This window comes from Ictalurus furcatus, chromosome 2 (assembly GCF_023375685.1).
Source record: "Ictalurus furcatus strain D&B chromosome 2, Billie_1.0, whole genome shotgun sequence".
NCBI lineage: Eukaryota > Metazoa > Chordata > Actinopteri > Siluriformes > Ictaluridae > Ictalurus > Ictalurus furcatus.
Window position 1 is genome coordinate 35,022,989 of NC_071256.1, and position 18,661 is coordinate 35,041,649.

Below are 18,661 nucleotides of genomic sequence, written 5' to 3' on the forward strand. Positions count from 1 at the left end.
CAAAACTCCAACAGCACACCGATTCATTTTCTGTTCCCACGCTATTAATGCAACGAGAGATGCTTTAGATTATGTGTTTTGTTTCACGTTGCTTTAATAGTGAGCATAAGAAGTGGAATTGATGTCCTGTTTAAAGCCCCTACTTGATCTGTACTGGTATAAGGTTATATTTCCATATTACAGTACAGCATCATCATCAAACCAGTCTGAAGCTCGTCTCAATCTTTCAGCTATAGGAAGCCGGCTCGATCCTAAACGCTTGTGGACGGGACACATTGCGTCGCTGTGTGCTGTTAGTTTGCATCTTCATCTCGGATTTAAAAAATAATAACAAAAAGCCACTGTGAGTGAAGAGCACCGCAGGGCTGTGGTCTTTGTTTAAATCGATCGTTTGTTTTTAATGCCTTGTGGGTGATGACGGACGTCTATCCATCATCTACATACGACTTCAATCCGTCTATTTACGGTTATAACCGTTATATCATCTTCACCGTTACAGCACTAAAAAAAAAAAAAAAAAAAAAAAACACCGGATGTATGTACATTATCCATTTAGAAACTTTTAACCAAACATTTAAATTTCACTCTGATCTAATATCACACGACTCACACAGATACAAACCACATTCCGGCGTTTAGTGTGGCAAATTATTTTAATTCCGCTGCATTTTCCCCCCCTCACACGAGTCATTAGTGAAGGCAACGGATCCTAACAGGAAAAACGAGCCAGAGAAGAAACGTCTCGCTTTTCAAAATGAAAAATCGCAGGAAAAATATTTGACGTGGCGAAGATAATGAAGCTAATGTTCATGGGAATATTACAGGCAGCAGTCTTGCTATCGAACGAACTGCCTAACAGGGCGATTTTATTATTTATTAAAAGCCTCTTTTTTTTGTCTCTCTCACCCCCAGCTTGTTCGCTTACACAAAGAAAGAAAGAAAAAAAAAAAAGAAAAGAAAAGAAAAAGAGGAAGTGCTAGGATTAGACAGCGTGAGGTCGCGGGCAGGAAGTGTTTTTATCGAGTGCAGGAAAACACAGCCACACAAAATGGCAGCCGGCCGTCACTCACCCGGCTGCTGCCTCTCTACTTGCCGTGGAGATCGAAGGGAATGCTATTCTGAAGTGGGCGGGTTGGAGGAGGAGGAAGAGGAGGAGGGGAGAGACATTGAGGATGTAAAGAAAACAATGGCAAGCACATTACAACACAGTGCTTTTGGTTCGAAACGGGAACCAAGAACATTTTTTTTTTTATATAAATACTGATAACGAAACACTAAACAAACAGGAGAGATTTACGTAATAGCAGCCCGTCTGGTTTATAAAGTAAAGCAAATAACACGTCTCAACATGTATCCAACGGCAAAATACTAATTTAGAAAACACAAGTTAGTTACATGTCAAATGCGACTCTTACTCGAGTCCGTATCTTCTCTTCTGTACGCTTCCTTTTTTTTTTGTATTGTTTGGGCGTGCTAGCAGCTAGTAAGTTAAATTGCCAAACAGCATCGTAGTGCTCGGACAAGGCTCCCTACCACCGTCTCCTCTACAAAACCCTTTTTAAAAAGTTTTATAAACAGATAAAAAGAGGAAAAACACCACGTAAGGCTTCAATAGTGGCGCTCGGTTTGCATCCGGAGGACGAGGGAGACAAAGACGGGGATTTACGAAAGAGCAGAAAGTAGCGCTGTGGCCACAATTACAGCCACGACTTACAGGCAGCGTACACACCACTGACGACAGTAAAGCTCAGGGAGGGAAGGAGCGACAGAAGCGTGGCGCGAGCGGGACTCGTACCTGTGACGTGGACATTCGTGAGGTGTCCTGTCGGCCGGTCAGGTCAGAGGAGGAGATGTTCACCGGGGCGCCGCGGTGTAATCGCATGCTGACCTTCCTCTCACGCTCCATTCCTGAAAGTGTGTTAACATTCGAGACGAGTTAGTGTGAAGCACAGACTACAATCAGGACGAGTCAAAACAGAGCTTTTGACCACTGCTTTAACCTAGAGATGAATAAATAATAATCATATCACGACATTTAAAGACGTTTCTATGATGCACGATGTGTCGCGATATCTATAAACTTGGTTAAAAATTGCCATGTTGTATTTAAATAAATAAGCAAAAATAATTCCTTTATATTTTTATTTACTGTCTAAAAAAAAACAACAACATTGTAATAGGAAAGATTTTAAAAATCAAGTTAGTAAGAGTCTCAGTATGGAATTTTATCATTTAAAAAAAATAAATAATTTTAAAAAAAAAAAGTGTTTGAACTTTAAAAAGCTCTCATGTTGCGCCTTTATTCCTACCAAAAGCTCTGTTTTGAGCTTCGGGATTTTATAGACTAGTCAATTCTTTTGAATGCGAGGTTAGCGTTCGATTCGAGACACAGCTCCTGATGACAGGGGGAAGTTTTAAAGAGGTACAGAGCGGTCGGTGTGTTTAACGTCGCCGTGCACAAAATCGACTTGGAAACCTGACGCACGGGGAGGTCTAGGCTCGGACGAGCCGTTCAGTGAATGTCATTTAAAATCTTCCGGATGTACATGAGATATGCAGGAGAGCGTGTGAACAATGGCCGTCGTGTTGCTGGTACTGCAAAGCACTGCAAGGACTTTCGTCGCATACGTGTGTTACTGACATCATGAACTGTTCGAATGTTACAACAGCCCTGGAATTTAAATAAAATATATATATATATATATATATATATATATATATATATATATATATATATATATATATATATATATATATATATATATATATTAAAAAAATAAGAATTAGGGTAGCCAAGGTTTGTGGTGAGAGAAAATACACCAGAATTAGAACCTTGAGCTCTGTTGTCTCCAGTTTACGCCCCATATGACACGACGATTCTGAACTTTAAAAACAATAAGACACGGTTTGGTTTTTACATCAGTCTCCTGGTTACTTCCTCCCGTCTAATCAGGAACATCGGTTTGGTCCCTCAATGCAACACTGTGTCATGACTTCCTGTTTAGAGAGAATGTGTGTAAATACTTTACCACTTCCTCTCAGCTGAGAACATACACACACAAAAAAATTTCACAAGAACCCAGGGGAGACACTCTACTGCTACCGAAAACCACAAATGTCACTGCCAGCGCAGGAAATAAAGCTCAGTGGTGATGAAAACAAGACTTTCACACACTCCAGACCTGAAGTAAAGTCGCACGCATGGCAATAAATATTAGCGACTGTTCAGTTCCCAGCTTGCTGCTGGTTAGAAAACATCCAAATCTAAAGGAACGTTTTAAACCAGTCCGTAAAGTAGCATATGGTTTGGGACGGGAGTGGAATTCGGCTATATAACTCCTGTACCACAAAATGTTTACATGTTCCTCATTAGTCTAGGTGTAATATGTTAAATACTCTAGAAAATACAGTATTGCTGGCTTTTTCCCCCTCCACAACACACTTTTGTTCCCAGTAACCTCTAAAATAAACAGTTACCGCTGCATGTTTATTTGGTCTGCTGAGCATTCTCACCTGTGTGTGAGGTGGGTGTGAGTGGAGTGGGCGGTGCGACGTCCTGCGTTCCTCTGGGTCTGCTGGAGGCCGACGGTATTCCTCTGGCTGCCGGATTCCTGCCGTGTCTCAAACGCTCCTCCCGATCCCTCCTCTCCCTCTCAGCATCCTCCGCTGCCCTGTTCGCACCCTGGGGGGAAAATAAATAAATAAAAGACCACAGCTAAAATCTCTCAGCCTCTGAAAGCTCCTTAAAAGGAGTTAAAGTTGTCAATCGACTACCGTTTCCTAGAACAGCTCTCTGGTGTGGAGTCTTTCCTTTCTCCACAGAGACTTTAAAAAAAAAAAAAAAAAAAAACCCTCACAAAAATAACACTAAAAATAGTAAAGCCACTACCGGTTACCATGGTAACAATGCTCACAGGATGTAGCCATGAATAGCTCGCAACACTACATGCACTCCGCTCGTAATTTACAGGCCTGAATTATGATTGGTCAGAAGGTTCATTACCCATGTAATAACAGGACAATAAATAAAGGAATAAATGACTTGATAAAACAGATCTAAAATCATATTTAAATTCAATTTAATCCTGAATTAATTTTTTCCTCCGTTTATTATTTTCTGTATTTATTTTATTTATGTATTCTTCCATTCGTTCTTTTATTTATGCGGTCGTTTACTTTTAGATTTATTTATACAGTGAGTTATTTTTACTTTTCCGTGTGCAATATGGAAATGAGGGAGGCGTGTCCCAGCGCAGCTCCGGTGCATCATTGGTTGAGAGCTCACGCGTAAACGTCAGGTCTAAGAGAATAAATCACAAACGCGTTATTAACCACACAAAACACATAAATAAAAGTTAAAAGGAATAAAAACAAATTTTAAAAAAATACATACAGAAAATAATATATGAAGAAAAAAGGGCAATATAAAAATAAGTTTAGGATTAAGTTTCATTAAAAATGATTTATATTTGTTTTATCAAGTCATTCATACCTTTATTAATTTATCCGTCTAATCTATATATTTATTTTTAATTTCTGCAGGTTTGGTCCTCTGAATTTCACACCCCACATGAGCGCAAGCGTAACTCAACACTGTTGTTGTAGAAACTCGGTTAGATCGATTATATTTAACAAATCTAAAGCGAAGTCTGGCCTGTGGACACGCACAAACTTCAGCATGTTCCAGTCGAACACGTAGTCGTAGGAGAATCCCTGTCTGTGGAAGAGGTTCCTGAAGAGCTGTCGCAGGTAGGAGTAGTCGGGCTTGTCGTCGAAGCGTAAGGAGCGGCAGAAGTTGAGGTACGTGGCGAACTCGGCTGTGAGGAGACAGAGAAGAAAGCAAGAATTCACTGACTGAGGAAAATTCACAAGAACGGAATGAAGCCTCGGGCTGTGTCTCAAATGACACACTATATACATACACTACCTGTCAAATGTTTAGACACACTCATTTTCCCCCTCATTTTAGAGTAATAATAAAGTAATCAAATGGAACTATGGGAATTATGTTGTGATAAAAAAAATAAATAAATAAATAAATAAAAGAATTTAATATTTTAGCATCTTCAAAGTCGACGCCCTTTTCGACTACAATTTCCAGAAATGTATTCTTGGCGTCGTCCGTTTAAGAAAAAATATCTTTGTGTAAATAAAATGTTTGTTTTCTAATGAAATGAATACGTCGGCACGATTATATTTTTGTCCACGACACCGATTTCAAACATTTAATCACACACCTTCAGATCAGAAGGTTTTAAAGACCATGAGAAACATTTTAGTCATATATATATATAAATATATTCATCATATTAGTGTAGAAGATACTTATAAACCAGAGTGATAGATCAAACACTAACTAATATAAAAAAAAACAAGTGCCTTAAGGGTGTTGATTTGAGACACGTGCGAGAACGCGACGAGAACCTAATCACAGTCAGAACCTACACGGGTATCCTTTGCACAGCACTTCGATGGGCGTGGACATCTTCTTCTCGCTGATCCGCTCGTATTTCTGCCTCTTGGTCGCAGCCTTCAGTCCTTGCCAGGGCAGAGAGCCAAGGTTGAAGTACATGAGCACGTAGCCGAGTGACTCCAGATCGTCTCTTCTGCTCTGCTCTGTGTGGGAAGAGGGGAAGAACAAAAGACAAAAACGGTCAGCATGAATTTTACATTATTATAATAATAATAATTTGTTTAAAAACCTTCACACGACAGTGGATTTACTATGCCTTTGGTCTGGTTCTCTGTAAGGTGTGTGTCTGTGTGTGTACCTATGCCCAGATGTGTGTTGATTGAGGCGTAGCGGGCCGTGCCGGTCAGGTTCTTGTTCTCTCTGTAAGGTATGTGCTGGTGTGTCCGAGCGTCTCTGTACTTCTTGGCCAGGCCAAAGTCGATGATGTAAACGAGGTTGCCTTTCTTCCCCAGGCCCATTAGGAAGTTATCGGGCTTCACGTCTCTGTGGATGAAGTTCTTTGAGTGGATGTACTCGATACGGCTGATCTGTGACACACACACACACAGAGTCATATTATAGATAACCTTTACTGCAAATGTTACATTTTAGTCCAATTTCCTGTTAAGCACATAAATCCTTTTCTTCTCAACGTTGTGTATACGGAAATACAAGAGTCAAAGGTCATGGTGCTGCTTCAGAGAAACAGTATGAACATTTAGATGACTGCCAGTTACAGCAAACTATATAGGAACTGTATTGCTAATAAAAAATAAAATCTCCTCTGAGAAGCACCACATCCAGAATAAATAGCTGCAACGCAATATGCAAGGACTCAGACCCTTCTGACAAATCAGACTCACGGCAGCACTGTGGTGGTCTCTGTGCCGTACATGATGAAATCTCCCAAAAGTCCTTGCTAGGATGTGGATTAGAAATTGAACACCTCGGTTAATACGTAACCATTCGCTTCCTAAACCGGAAGTGGAGGACGCTGAACCATGCTGGCTCAGTCTGTGGAAATCAGGTACGTTTTTTACATAAATAAAGCGCGTGGTAAAAACATCCGTGCCGGTGAAGCGCATTAGACCCGACAAAGGAAGAGACGGAGAAACCTGCGATGCAAATCACGACACAAACGAAGCAATGATTCAATCAGTAACAGAACAAAAAACCTTTTATACTAAAATCGCCTCGGGCCTTTCCAGCTCCATCAGCCACCTGATAAGAGAGGATCCACAGCGCCAATGCAAAAGAGCGGAGACAACACCGCTGTGTAATATGAACACTAGTTCCTTCAGCAGTCACCTCACTACACAAGCCCTCTAATTAACAAACAGTGCATGCACGAGTGCGTGCGTGTGTGTGTGTGTGTCTCAGCATGTGTGCGTGAGGATTTACCATCTGGTCAGCCAGCAGTAGAACAGTCTTGAGGCTGAATTTGCGAGAGCAGAAGTTGAACAGATCCTCCAGACTGGGGCCGAGGAGCTCCATCACCATCACGTTGTAATCACCTTCCGCTCCGCACCATTTAATCGTCGGGATCCCCACTGCAAAAAATAAATAAAGAAATAAATAAAAATCCACGACAAACGTTTGCACCCTATTAATGACTACGAGCGTAACGATGCATCATGGTGGGAAAAAAAAAAATGCGACACCGTGGACCGTTACATATCTAATGCGATTACACTGTCGGAACACCTGAGGTACCAATCTGTCTGACCTGCTGGTCACATGATCACGTTCTTTCGTGTAGAGTCTGGACATTCAGCGGGAATCATCTGCGCTTGTGAAGCGACCGGTTCGCTCCGGATCGCGACGACAGACAGGCGTTTTATGTTACACAGTCACACAACCACGTTATAACATTATAATGACTTTGGAACAGTAGCAGTGAATAAGGCGTCGTTTTAACCGGGAATACAGCTCCAATCAATCATGTTTCTTGGGTCAGAGACTTAATTTTGGGGAGAATTTATTTTTAAAAGGTATGGTGAACCTGCAATACATTTTGTTTACAATATTAAACCTCTGTTTGGTGCCTTTTTAAAATGTTGTTTAGTTTTATACAGACAAAAAAAAATGCTCATTGTTTTGCATTGTTTATGATTAAAAAATAAAGTCTAGAGTCTTTTAAATAAAAAATAGAGTCTTTTCAGTCATAATTTTTCTTCATTCAAATTTTGTTCAAAATAATCGGACAATCTAACCGAATCGAATCGTGGCGCCAGTATCGTGAAACAAATCGCAGACGGAGTGCATCGTAGCATCCGTGTCATCGACACACAAGCTGCAGATCAGTTTGACCATGATGACCGTGATTCCTTGACTTGTACCGACCAAAACAGCCTCCAGAACCATTTTACCATCTCACACTGAAATTTAAGACCATTTGCAAAATATGCAAAGCGTCAGAACCCTTGCTCGCTAGCACGAAGATATTTGGTGCATCTTCACAAAATTGGTGCAGAAGCAAGTCTAAATCTCAGTAATAATCAAAAACATGGTGAGATCCGGAAATGACTTAAAAGCAGGCCGATCAACGCGGTCTAAAATCGGATCCTGAAGCTATTTTAAACTTGATTGGTTTCCGTTTAGATTTAGTGGTTTCTTCATGTAGCAGGATGTTTGCTCTTTGCTGCAAGAGCTATCAACAAAGCCTAGTCGTGTTTTTATAAATACAACATATAATGTTGTATAAATACAACATATAATGACAAACTTGATTTAAACCGAACCTCTTAGGCAACTCGCACCAGTTTCCCCAAACACCTGCACACAGTGCAGCGTTTTGGATATAAACATAAGCTTGTGCTTCGTGCCACACAAGCTCCGCTTCGTAAAGTTTGCAGGTTATGGATCTTCACGGCGTTTAATATAAAATGCTCCCCTGCCTTAGAGGACTTGGAGGTCGCACACTTTTTCCGGCCGTCACTTGATGATTACGCCTCCGTATGATGGTGAATCTAATTGTGAGCTCCGTTGTGATATTCTTATACATTTTTTTAAATATAATGTTGTACTTCGTACAGGTTTTAGATTTATACTTTGTTGTAGACATTAAGCCTAAATATAATAACGCATTTTTAAATTTTTATATTTAAAAAATGAAAAAACAAACCCGTGTATTACAGAAACACCTTGACTCGCGGTATATTTTTGTGCTTAAAACGCGGAACATGGAAATCACGTACGTCTTCACAGGACTAGATCGGACTTTCCCGACACACTGATGACGACCTCGGACACCGGGGTTAAAACGATGTACAGCGATGGAGTGAAGCAGGACGTTCGGTTAGAGGTCAGCGGCGTGATTAAACGCCATACGGAGGTCTGCGTCGTATAAACTATAAAAGCGCAGGCCGTTAAACACATCGATGGGGTGACCGTGGCGGATACGCTGGGTAAAACGATACAGGTTGGAAGTCGACCGCGTCTCAGAGCGCCTTGGGGTCGTACACGGCCGTAATAAAGCATCGGCGGTTTAAAGCATGTGTCGGGATGTAATTTTATCTGTGACAAAGTGCCCATAAAACTAGCCACAAGTTTCCACAAGCAAGCGTTACAGCACAAATTTCATCTGGCAGACGCTGTACGTTCGTGTAAATGAAAACGCGCACTAGGAAACGAGCTTGCGAAAATTAAATGGTAAATGATGCACTCATATAGCGCTTTAATCCAAAGCGCTTTACGCTGTGTCTCATTCACCCACTCACACACACACCAATGGTAGCAGAGCTGCCACGCAAGGCGCTAACTTGCCATCGGGAGCAACTTGGGGTTCAGTGTCTCGCCCAAGGACACTTCGGCATGTGGAGTCACGTGGGCCAGGAATCGAACCGCCGACCCTACAATTAGTGAACAACCCGCTCTACCACCTGATCCACAGACGCCCCAAAAATTAATCCACAAAATACTTCCGTACACATCAGCTATTTTTACAATCTTTGTTAGAAATCTTACTTTAGCAATCAGTAGCGGTTTTTTCCCCCTCAAAAAAAATCAATCGTGATCTATCCAAATGATTTTAAAAGTAAATATACATTACACTAAAGACTTTATGCTGTACACGCTTAAGTCATTTCCACTGCTCTTCTGGAATATGGTTATATACTTATGACAAAAAGGGATAACATCTTATTTAAATATATATATCTCATTTGATAAGCATTTCATTTCAATTAGTCGGTCTATGATATGAAGCAGTCCGTGTCTTGAATGAAATGCTGGAGAGATATTTCACTGATTTTGTATACTTGAAACGTTCTAACTAACTTTAAAAAGAAAAAAAAAGATTTATTACCCGACTATAAAAAGAATTGTTAGTTGCAGCCGTAAGCCGTAAATTAGGTCTGTATTTCTATTCCGTCTCTAGATGACCGCACGGGTGATATTTAGGGAGAAGAGCAACAGACGGAAGAGCCATCAGCGCACAGGAGGGCTGCAGCTGACTGGTGTGTTTGTGTGTGTGTGTGTGTGTGTGTGTGCGCACACATGCCCATTCCAAATCTGGTGCTCGCCTTGTACAGTGTGGAGCTTTCGCCGCTCAGCAGTTTTTCCTTCGAGCATCTTTCAGGTCAGCCCTTTCCGAGCGCTCAGACGGATAAATATATCTCGTCTCGGTCCGCTTCAGGCTTCCTGTTCTTCAGGAACCAAACGCTGATGAATGAAGTCAGGAAATCGCCGTCTCCGTACAGAACCCACGCAACGCGTGTATAAACGTGTCGGAGGAGTTTTACATCGTCCTTACGCCTCCTTAATAATAAGACCGATTTACCACAGAGGCACGAGAACCATGTGTGTATAGTAACCTCGTCATGAATTAGGTAAGTTAAGACGTTTAAAAAAAAAAAAAAAAAACTGAAAGCATCACGCTGAGAAAAGCCACGGCCTCACGATTACTTACCGCAATGAGATCAGTACTTTTGGTACTTTCAGACCCGTGGTTCTCAAAGTGACGTCTGTGAAGCCCAGACAGGCGTTAAATCATTTTACACCACAGCGCGGTTGATTGCGATTCGGATTGCTTAGAAAGCCTGCTTTATTTTTACACACACACATACCCCCCACCACACACACACCCATCTGGACTCAACCATTCATGTAACCCGTGTGGGGGAGGGATGAGTTAGAGGAACAGGACAGGCTTAAGAAATAGCAAGACGAAAAAATTATTTGAATATCTAACACTGAAACAATTGTTTAAATCTGTAAAAATATTAACCTTTTGCCATTTCAGACGTGAAGTACAACAGTTTTACTGAAGTCAGCTTGTAATTACATTCATTTATTAGAAATGTTTTTTTTTTGTTTGTTTTTTTTTTTAAAAAAAGAACACAAATCTATCTCTTAGAAAAGCTCATCGTAACAATTTTTCAGGATATCGGTGTTATATCGTCATGTCGCCCTGCCGTAACCAACGCTAAGAGTAATACGACACGCGTCTGTAACAGAGTTCTGGGAAAAGATGTCAGAAAACATTTATTCGGATTGATGAACATGAAAGAGAGAGAGAGAGAGAGAGAGAGAGAGATTTCAACATAAGGGAAAGAGAGAATAAAACCAGGGATAGAGAGAGAGTGTGTAAAACAAGGAAAGAGAAAAAAAGAGAGTGGGGGGGAGAAGGGGAGACAGAGAACGTTTAAAACATAAGGAAAGAGAGGTAGGAAGGAAGAGGGCGGGAGAGAAGGGAAGGGAGGGAGACTGAAAGAGCGAGAGAGAGAGAAAGAGAGGAGAGAAGTAGGAAAGTAGAAAGAGAGGAGAGGGAAAAAAGAACAAATGGGGGGGGGGGGGCAGATAGATGAGTGCACGTGTGTGTGTGTGTGTGTGTGTGTGTTTGGTTCCTTACGCCTAATAAACAAACTAGAAATATCCTTTGGGAAGCTCATTCATATTCATGGAACAGATTTAGGGGCGGAGCTGGTGGAGGACATGAAGGCAGAACCCTGTGATGGTGACCCGTGACACGAAATAAATCAAACTTTACATTACTTTAAATTAAAATAAAACATGTCTCTTTGTGACGCCCCGACGTCTGTCTCACCAGTCTCACATCTATATATACACACACACACACACACACACACACACACACGTCACAACGTTGCTAGGATACCGACACATGCTAACGGCGGCTCTTCGGGTGAAACGGTGTAATTTGTTTGGGGGTGATGGCACGCGACTCGGATGGACATGACCCGATGACTTCCTGCCTCCAAATACAGCCACAGAGCCACTTTCATTTTCCAGGAGATACAGTCGACAAAGAAGTGGGCGGAGCTTAACAGTTTAGTGCGTTTAATGTAAATGAGAAGCGTGATGGGGCGACTGTTTGCTTGTTTATTTATTTTTTAAACCGTACACCGGTGTTTCCTACCTCCTCCTTGCATCATCTTGTAGATTTTGCTCTCGATGTGCAGCTGAGGATGTTTCGTCTTCACGCATTCCAGCTTGATGGCGACTTCCTCTCCGACCGAGATGTCTGTGCCTGGAGAGCAGAGAGAGAACGGGAAATCAATACGGATCATGCCGCTGCAGGAAAACAATCAACGATGAAGAGGAGTTACTGTGACCATGCAGAGGTTGAGTTATTTTTTTTTTTCAACAGAAGCGCTGAAGTGTTTTATTCCACTTACACCGCAGCAATCCGTCAAAATGCTGGACGACCGTCCGAGCTGCTGTTCTAGAAAATTCCTCAACTGATTGGAACGGAGAATTAAAAGCATGAGAGAGAGACGGCAAGAAAAAGAGAGAGACAAAGAGACAGCGAGAGAGAGAGAGACACAGCGAGAGAGAGAGAGAGAGAGAGACAGCGAGAGAGAGAGACAGCGAGAGAGAGAGAGACAGCGAGAGAGAGAGAGAGCAACTGTTTATCGTGGCTATAAAATTGAGAAGAGGAACTAACTTGTCTCTGATGTTCCACGACATTAAATGGAACCATAAGCGGTTGAGAGGAGCAACATATTCATTACTAAATGAAAGACTGCAACTGTGAGTAAATGGCTGTGATATTCGTGCAATAACACACTCCAGCCCGTGCAGCTATTTACACGTCACCCAACCTTAAACCAAAGCAAAAATGAAGGAGGATTTCCACAGCAGCTGCTCGAGCCTCTGATCATCTCGACAGTGTCGTACACGGAGGCTATTTCATCATTTGTCTCTGAACACAGCAGAGCTCTGAAACCCATCATTCAACCCGCTCTTAAGTGTAGTGTGACGCTGCGAGAAAAACGAGTCAAAGTCAAAGCAAATAACACAGCAACGACCTTTTCAGCAAAAACACAAACACACATCCACGCTGAGTCTGTGGGACTTGATGAATGGATTGGGGAAGGGCGAGGGTGTGTTCTCCTACACCTACCACCTCACCCTCCCCACACACACACACACACACACACACCGTCACAGGCCAGACGCATGCCATGTCCTGCACAGACATCACTCATTAGCGTTAATCCATCATCAGTTAGACGATGTACTATAACGGAAAATATAACATTTTCATAAGCACAACGGACATGTGCTGTTACAGGAAACTCGATACCGAACCGGTCCCAAAGTGTTTTAATCCTCTTACACCACAGCAATTTGTTTCAAAAGTGTCGCATCATACCTTTACACTGACATTTAAGCACACGAAACAAGTGAGTTCCTGTGATCACTTACGTTACTCTCTCTCTCGTCACGCAGCTCGTCATGTTACCTGGAAACCGCAACATGCTCCGACACAGGAGACTCTTTCTGTAGATGTTCAATTACAGAAAACCTCACCGTATAAATGATAATCCGTGCATGGAGCGTTCGCCGTACGAGCGCGGAGGAAATCCGTTATAGAAAAATGAACTGACCAAATCAAACTTCTGACCAATCAGAGGCTTGGAATAAAGAGTATTCAGCGCTACCTATCATGTATTTGTTTTTTAGTTTTTTCATTTTAACGTGCAGCCTTTTACGTTTGGAGGCTAAAAGAGAAACGGTGAAAAGGTCAAGTGGGTTCTGAACGTCGTGGCTTACGAGCCGCCGCCCCCTTCGGTCCTCCCGTCCTGTGGCGAAGTTCACACTCGTTCGTGTTTCACAGGGTTTTCTTTCCTTCTTTTTTTCATTCTAGAAGAGTACAGAAGCGTTCGGTCTGTTCGAGGTTTGGTATTTACCCTGCATGCCTAATCATGTCTTTGTTCTTCGACTTCAAACTCATCCTCGCTGTAACCACGATCAAACTACGTTATGCAATGATCTGTGATGGACATTTTTTCTTCTTCCAGATGATTCTGGGATTCGTCATGCTTGGAACTTTCGCAAAGACGTTCTGGGGTTGGGGGTTGGGTGGAATAGCGAGGTTGGTATCGCCGATACGAAGAGGAACGATGACGTTCGTGATGACCTGCTACCAAAGAAAACGCTTCCTCGAAAGTCAGGATCGCCTCCTCGAATCCTGAGTTCAGCGAGCCGTTTCAAATCAACATGGCCGCTCATAGTATCAACAGTAAACAAAGTGTACAGTGTGTGTGTATATAGCAGTCACCGGATTTTTTTGATTTTGGTTATTTCTTTCACTAGCGCTCGTCAGCCGAGGTGTGGTAGAAGCTGGTTTCGCGAACACAGATGCCAGACGATCTTTTCAGAATCAGAAACAGCCTGGAATGAGGAAACGCAGCTGGAAAGAAGAATCAACTACAACGCAAAGCGGTTATACAACTCGATTACTAATGCAACCTTGCGTTGTAAAACAAGTTTTTAAGTGTGTCGAGAAAAGTGCGTGCCATGATTCGGCCAAACATGGATGCCTTGTTTGTTGCGTTATTGTGCAAACACGATACAGTACATCGGGGAGGATATGGACTACAACTACACCGCTGTCCCTTCCGCAAGAACTCAAAACACCTTCTTATATCCCGGAGTCTGTATTAAGGCACTTAACGAGCTCAACGTGGTAACGGCTAAGCCAAGCGGACACTACGCAAAATTCCCAAATTGACAGCCCGGGTTGAGGTTTGTCGCAGATCCCTAAAATCTGTCTACTCCAAACTAAAGTATCTTAGCTACGACTTTTTAACCGAGTTTCAGGACAACCACTTTGGGACGATTTGGATCGCTCAGTCAACGTTCACAGCATCTCATCTCAAACAGCAAACCTCGACTTTCGAGCACACGGACGGATACCTGTAATCCAGTAGCATCTCTGATCCAACACTGATATTTTGCACAGAAATAACACGTCACTGATACGCCTCAACGGCTTCGACAGGACTCCGACGTTGTTTTTTTACAGCCCAAAATGGCCGCCAACGGTCAGCCGGGCGGACGTACTGGGACGCTTCACCTATTCATCCGAGCCGTTCAAGATTGCGTAATCATAACTGACGTACAATTTAATGATGTTTCGGGAGAACAAAAAAACCCTTTCGGGCTGGAAGCGTGAAAGCAGGAAACAGCCAATTACATAACTTTAATATAAACTGACAGGACTGTCACAGATGTTAATCATCAGCGGTTTGGGTTTATTATTTAAAAAAAGGCCACTCCTTTACTTCAGGGGCAGAGCGTGAGCCAAAGGCTCCACCCAAATACACTCACTAGTCATCTCCTGAAGAGAGGAAAAACACAAAACGACAGCTAAGCAACGGCTATGAAGTTGCAACACTCCTGTCTGCAAATTCTTCCTGCCGAGGCTGGGTGGAGGAGAAAATCCCAGCTCCTGCACGAGAGGTTTTGGACATAATACGTAAGAAAAATCATATGGAGTCAGTAGGGGTACTTTTCACAGATTGATGGGGTAGATGTGGGGCAAATCCATGGTTCAGGGCAACAAAATGACATACAACAGGTGAGCTTCACAAAATAATTGCATGTGAACACTTCAGGAGAAATCGCTTTTTTTTATCCCAGCTATAAAAGGTGCAACAGTCGATTCTCTAGTTTCGTACTTGAACAAGTAATCTGGAAAAGCCACGGCTTCAGCACAAGTGGACGAGAAAACCCGTTTGGAAAACTGATTCCTATTATGTTTGGATTTTGCCGGCCACTGTAGATCCAGGGGGCGGAGATTTGTGAACTTGGGTAGGAATGAGGGGTCAAACCCAGCTACATAACCGTTTGAGACCTAATCTTGATTTGAAAAAAATTTACATCAAATCAATCTTACCTAACGCACCTTTAATAGTAAAATCTCACGTGGAACGACGCTGGAACAGGAAGTGACCGGAGGCCAAATAAAAGCTGACAAACAGTAAATAAATAAATAAATAAATAAATAAATAAAATGATTTCCTTTTTGACGTGCACAACGTATTTAAAATACAAGTGATCTGCAAGTCAGTGGAATGTAGGTGTGTAGAGACACATTCGGCAGGTCGAATCTCTCCGACGAGGAAGCTGATAAAACAGGGGACAAGTTCGGACGCGTTCCTGTTACGAAACGGCCCGGGAAGACCGTATCGTCGACGACCTGCAGCACGGCGGAGTGGAATCTCTGATCTTCAATGGTTATTTCTAATGTTTAAACTTCATGTGCAAACATAACGAGTAATGCAAACAGAGTTGGACTTGACGTGACACCTTTCACGTGTTACCATGTCCTTTCTAAATATTAAAAATCATCTACTTGGAACAATAAAAATGCCAAAAAAATGCATCCCTGCACAAGTAAAATGACTAGCGGTGGACGATGCGAGAAAAAATAATAGGTATTGCAATATCTCAGCAGCAGAGCACTGTAAAAATATCTCGTGTCTACATAAAAGAACACTTTTTTATATAAAAAAATTTTTATGCACGTCATTTTTTTAATATATATTACAAATATTACAAACTTACAAAGATGCAGATTATTTAACGTGGTCCAGAGCCCCGCCCTATTTGCTATATTAACGTGCCTGATTTTGTTTTAGAGGTCTCATACGATAGGTTTACGTGCCTCCGAGGTAAAAAACGCACTTTCATTTTCGCATAATTTACATCGCAGCTTCACCTCTTTTTCTCATTTCACAAACGACTCGCTCGAGGATCCGTTTCTAAACTCTAAACTAGCGAAGCGCTAGACCAATCACAACAGGCGGGGGACATCTGACCAATCAGAGCAGAGTAGGCTCTGTGAAAGGAGGAGTTTCAGCCGAGTTTCGAGAGACGACTCGTTTCAGCTGTTCAGAATCGGTTCCTTCTTTTGGGAGTCGATAACTCCGTTTGTCCTGCGCTTTGATTGCTGAAACTTTGCAGACTTTTTACAGTCACAAACTGCTCTATAACACACTACATGAAAGGTAATATATCTGAAAAAGCATAATGGGGCACTTTAAAAATTCAGAATCTTTTTTTTTCTTGTTTAACTTGTATTTCTCCATCTGTATTTTTCTTTTTAAACCTACTCACCTTTAAAATGTTTATGGTTAAAATGATTTTTTTTTTTTTTTTTAACTGAAGCATTTCACATTTGACACCAGAATCACCAACATCGTAAATATAATAAAGTGTAAAGTATGATAAAATCACACACACAAAAAAAAAAAAACAAAAATACACATTTCCTTTCCAAAATTCTGGTATTTGTCATAGGATCCAATATGGTTTTTTTTTCTCTTCGATATCTAATCTACCTTTGTTTTTTATTTTGTTTTTTTGCTAGTATCAACCAGATACTGATACTAGGTATCAGATCAGTGGCATCAAGAATAAAGAAAAACATAATTAATATAGAAAATAATTAATGATACAACACGTCTCGACTGACAGGCGACAATTGGATTTAAGAAAAGGGAAGATAAAAAAAAAAAAAAGTATACAAAATAATTTCTGGCTTTAATTCTTTCCACAGGATCGCTGTGAATAAAAGTTAAAGATGAAACTTTACAGCTCGAAACGAGACTGAAAAACCCCACGACTCTACCAGAAAGTGTTCCAGGAAGCGGATCAATCAATACGCTCGGCCATTTTAAAATCCCCGAGCAGCAGCTGCTCTCCCTCCTCCCCCGACTCTGGGGGAAATGTGGGCGAAGTCTAATCTAAAAGGAACTACAATCAAGCTTTCATAGAGTTAAACGTAGCCGTGTGAACAAATCCGACTGAAGGAAATCGATGTACACGTGATAATCAGAGCAGTGCGTTAAAGCACCAAATCTGTAGGCGTAAAATCTGAAAAACTGTCAAATTCTGTACGCGACAATTTGTGAACTTTGTTTGGACTTAAAAAAAAAAAAAAAAAAAAAACGACTCGTACGCGTGGAATTTGTGCTCAGGTAACTGGAATGCAACTGGAATCGAGATTATAATTTAACGCCTTTTTTCTTTTCCTAAAGTGCCTAAAGTGTAAAGTTTAATAAACATTTCAGAAGAACTAAGAACAATACAAAGAAATCTGTCCGATCAGCCCAGGAACTCAGGGCGGCCATTTTAAGCGCGATTAGACCGGTTTTGCTTTAGATCCATCAATACAGAAACGTCACTAGGTTAAATCTGGAACACCGACTGAACGGTCTGCAGTTAACACATCACGAATATTAACGCTAATGCATCACTAATGTTTGCTAGCGAACAAAAGCAGCACTGACCAACAAAAGACCAACAGAACAAAAGCAACACAGACATCCAGGATTTCCCCCCCTATTTTGTAGATTGAACATTTAGATTAAATTGAAAATGGCGTAACTGAGTTCCAGCTTCCCGCTTACGAGGTTAGAAATTGACTCTAGCATGGCTAGTCATCATCATACAGCGTGGGCGTGGCTCGTTTGCTAGCATACTGCTGGGAATCCTTTCATAAAGCATAGCATATAGTTAACAAAAAAAAATAAAACTAGGGTACTGTGTGGCGTGGTCATAAGAGCAGATGAGTAAAGAAGGTAAGCACGATTGGCAGCCGCAAAGAAAAAACTAAAAAACATCGGCAAATATAATGACGCATCACGATACTAAGAAATGATTGGAATATCAAAGCGCCTTGGGAGGGGCCTTGTTGGCATCCGGTATTAACATCCGATCACAAGTTCTGTGCGTCCTTTCAAGTACCCGTGTTTAAAAACTCTCCCATTTAAGTCGTCTTCAAACTAAACGTATAAATGAACTGGATGTCCTCGGAGAACATCTTCGTTCGGTGGAGAACTCTACCACTCGGGACGATTCCCAAACGGTCTCGCGATGATTACGCGTTTTCAGGTGAGGCAAATGACGCAGTGGATCGGTTGCTCCGTCTGTGCTGTCCGGGACACGTTACAG

At 41.7% G+C, this 18,661-nt stretch overlaps 1 protein-coding gene across 2 annotated transcripts in view; it reads right to left on the reverse strand.

The window, feature by feature from the left end:
* csnk1da (casein kinase 1, delta a) overlaps positions 1-18,661 on the reverse strand; it is a 30,743-nt gene that overhangs the window by 4,155 nt on the left and 7,927 nt on the right. The window contains exons 2-9 of one of the 2 annotated variants that reach the window (XM_053616513.1): positions 11,832-11,942; positions 6,854-7,002; positions 5,772-6,000; positions 5,446-5,616; positions 4,669-4,817; positions 3,514-3,682; positions 1,796-1,908; positions 1,071-1,118 (exon numbers count right to left, since the gene is read on the reverse strand). In XM_053616513.1, coding sequence (XP_053472488.1) covers positions 1,086-1,118; positions 1,796-1,908; positions 3,514-3,682; positions 4,669-4,817; positions 5,446-5,616; positions 5,772-6,000; positions 6,854-7,002; positions 11,832-11,942 — 1,124 coding nt within the window. In that variant the 3' untranslated portion in view covers positions 1,071-1,085. The remainder of the gene's footprint in view (positions 1-1,070; positions 1,119-1,795; positions 1,909-3,513; positions 3,683-4,668; positions 4,818-5,445; positions 5,617-5,771; positions 6,001-6,853; positions 7,003-11,831; positions 11,943-18,661) is intronic. The other variant, XM_053616506.1, reaches the window with a different exon arrangement.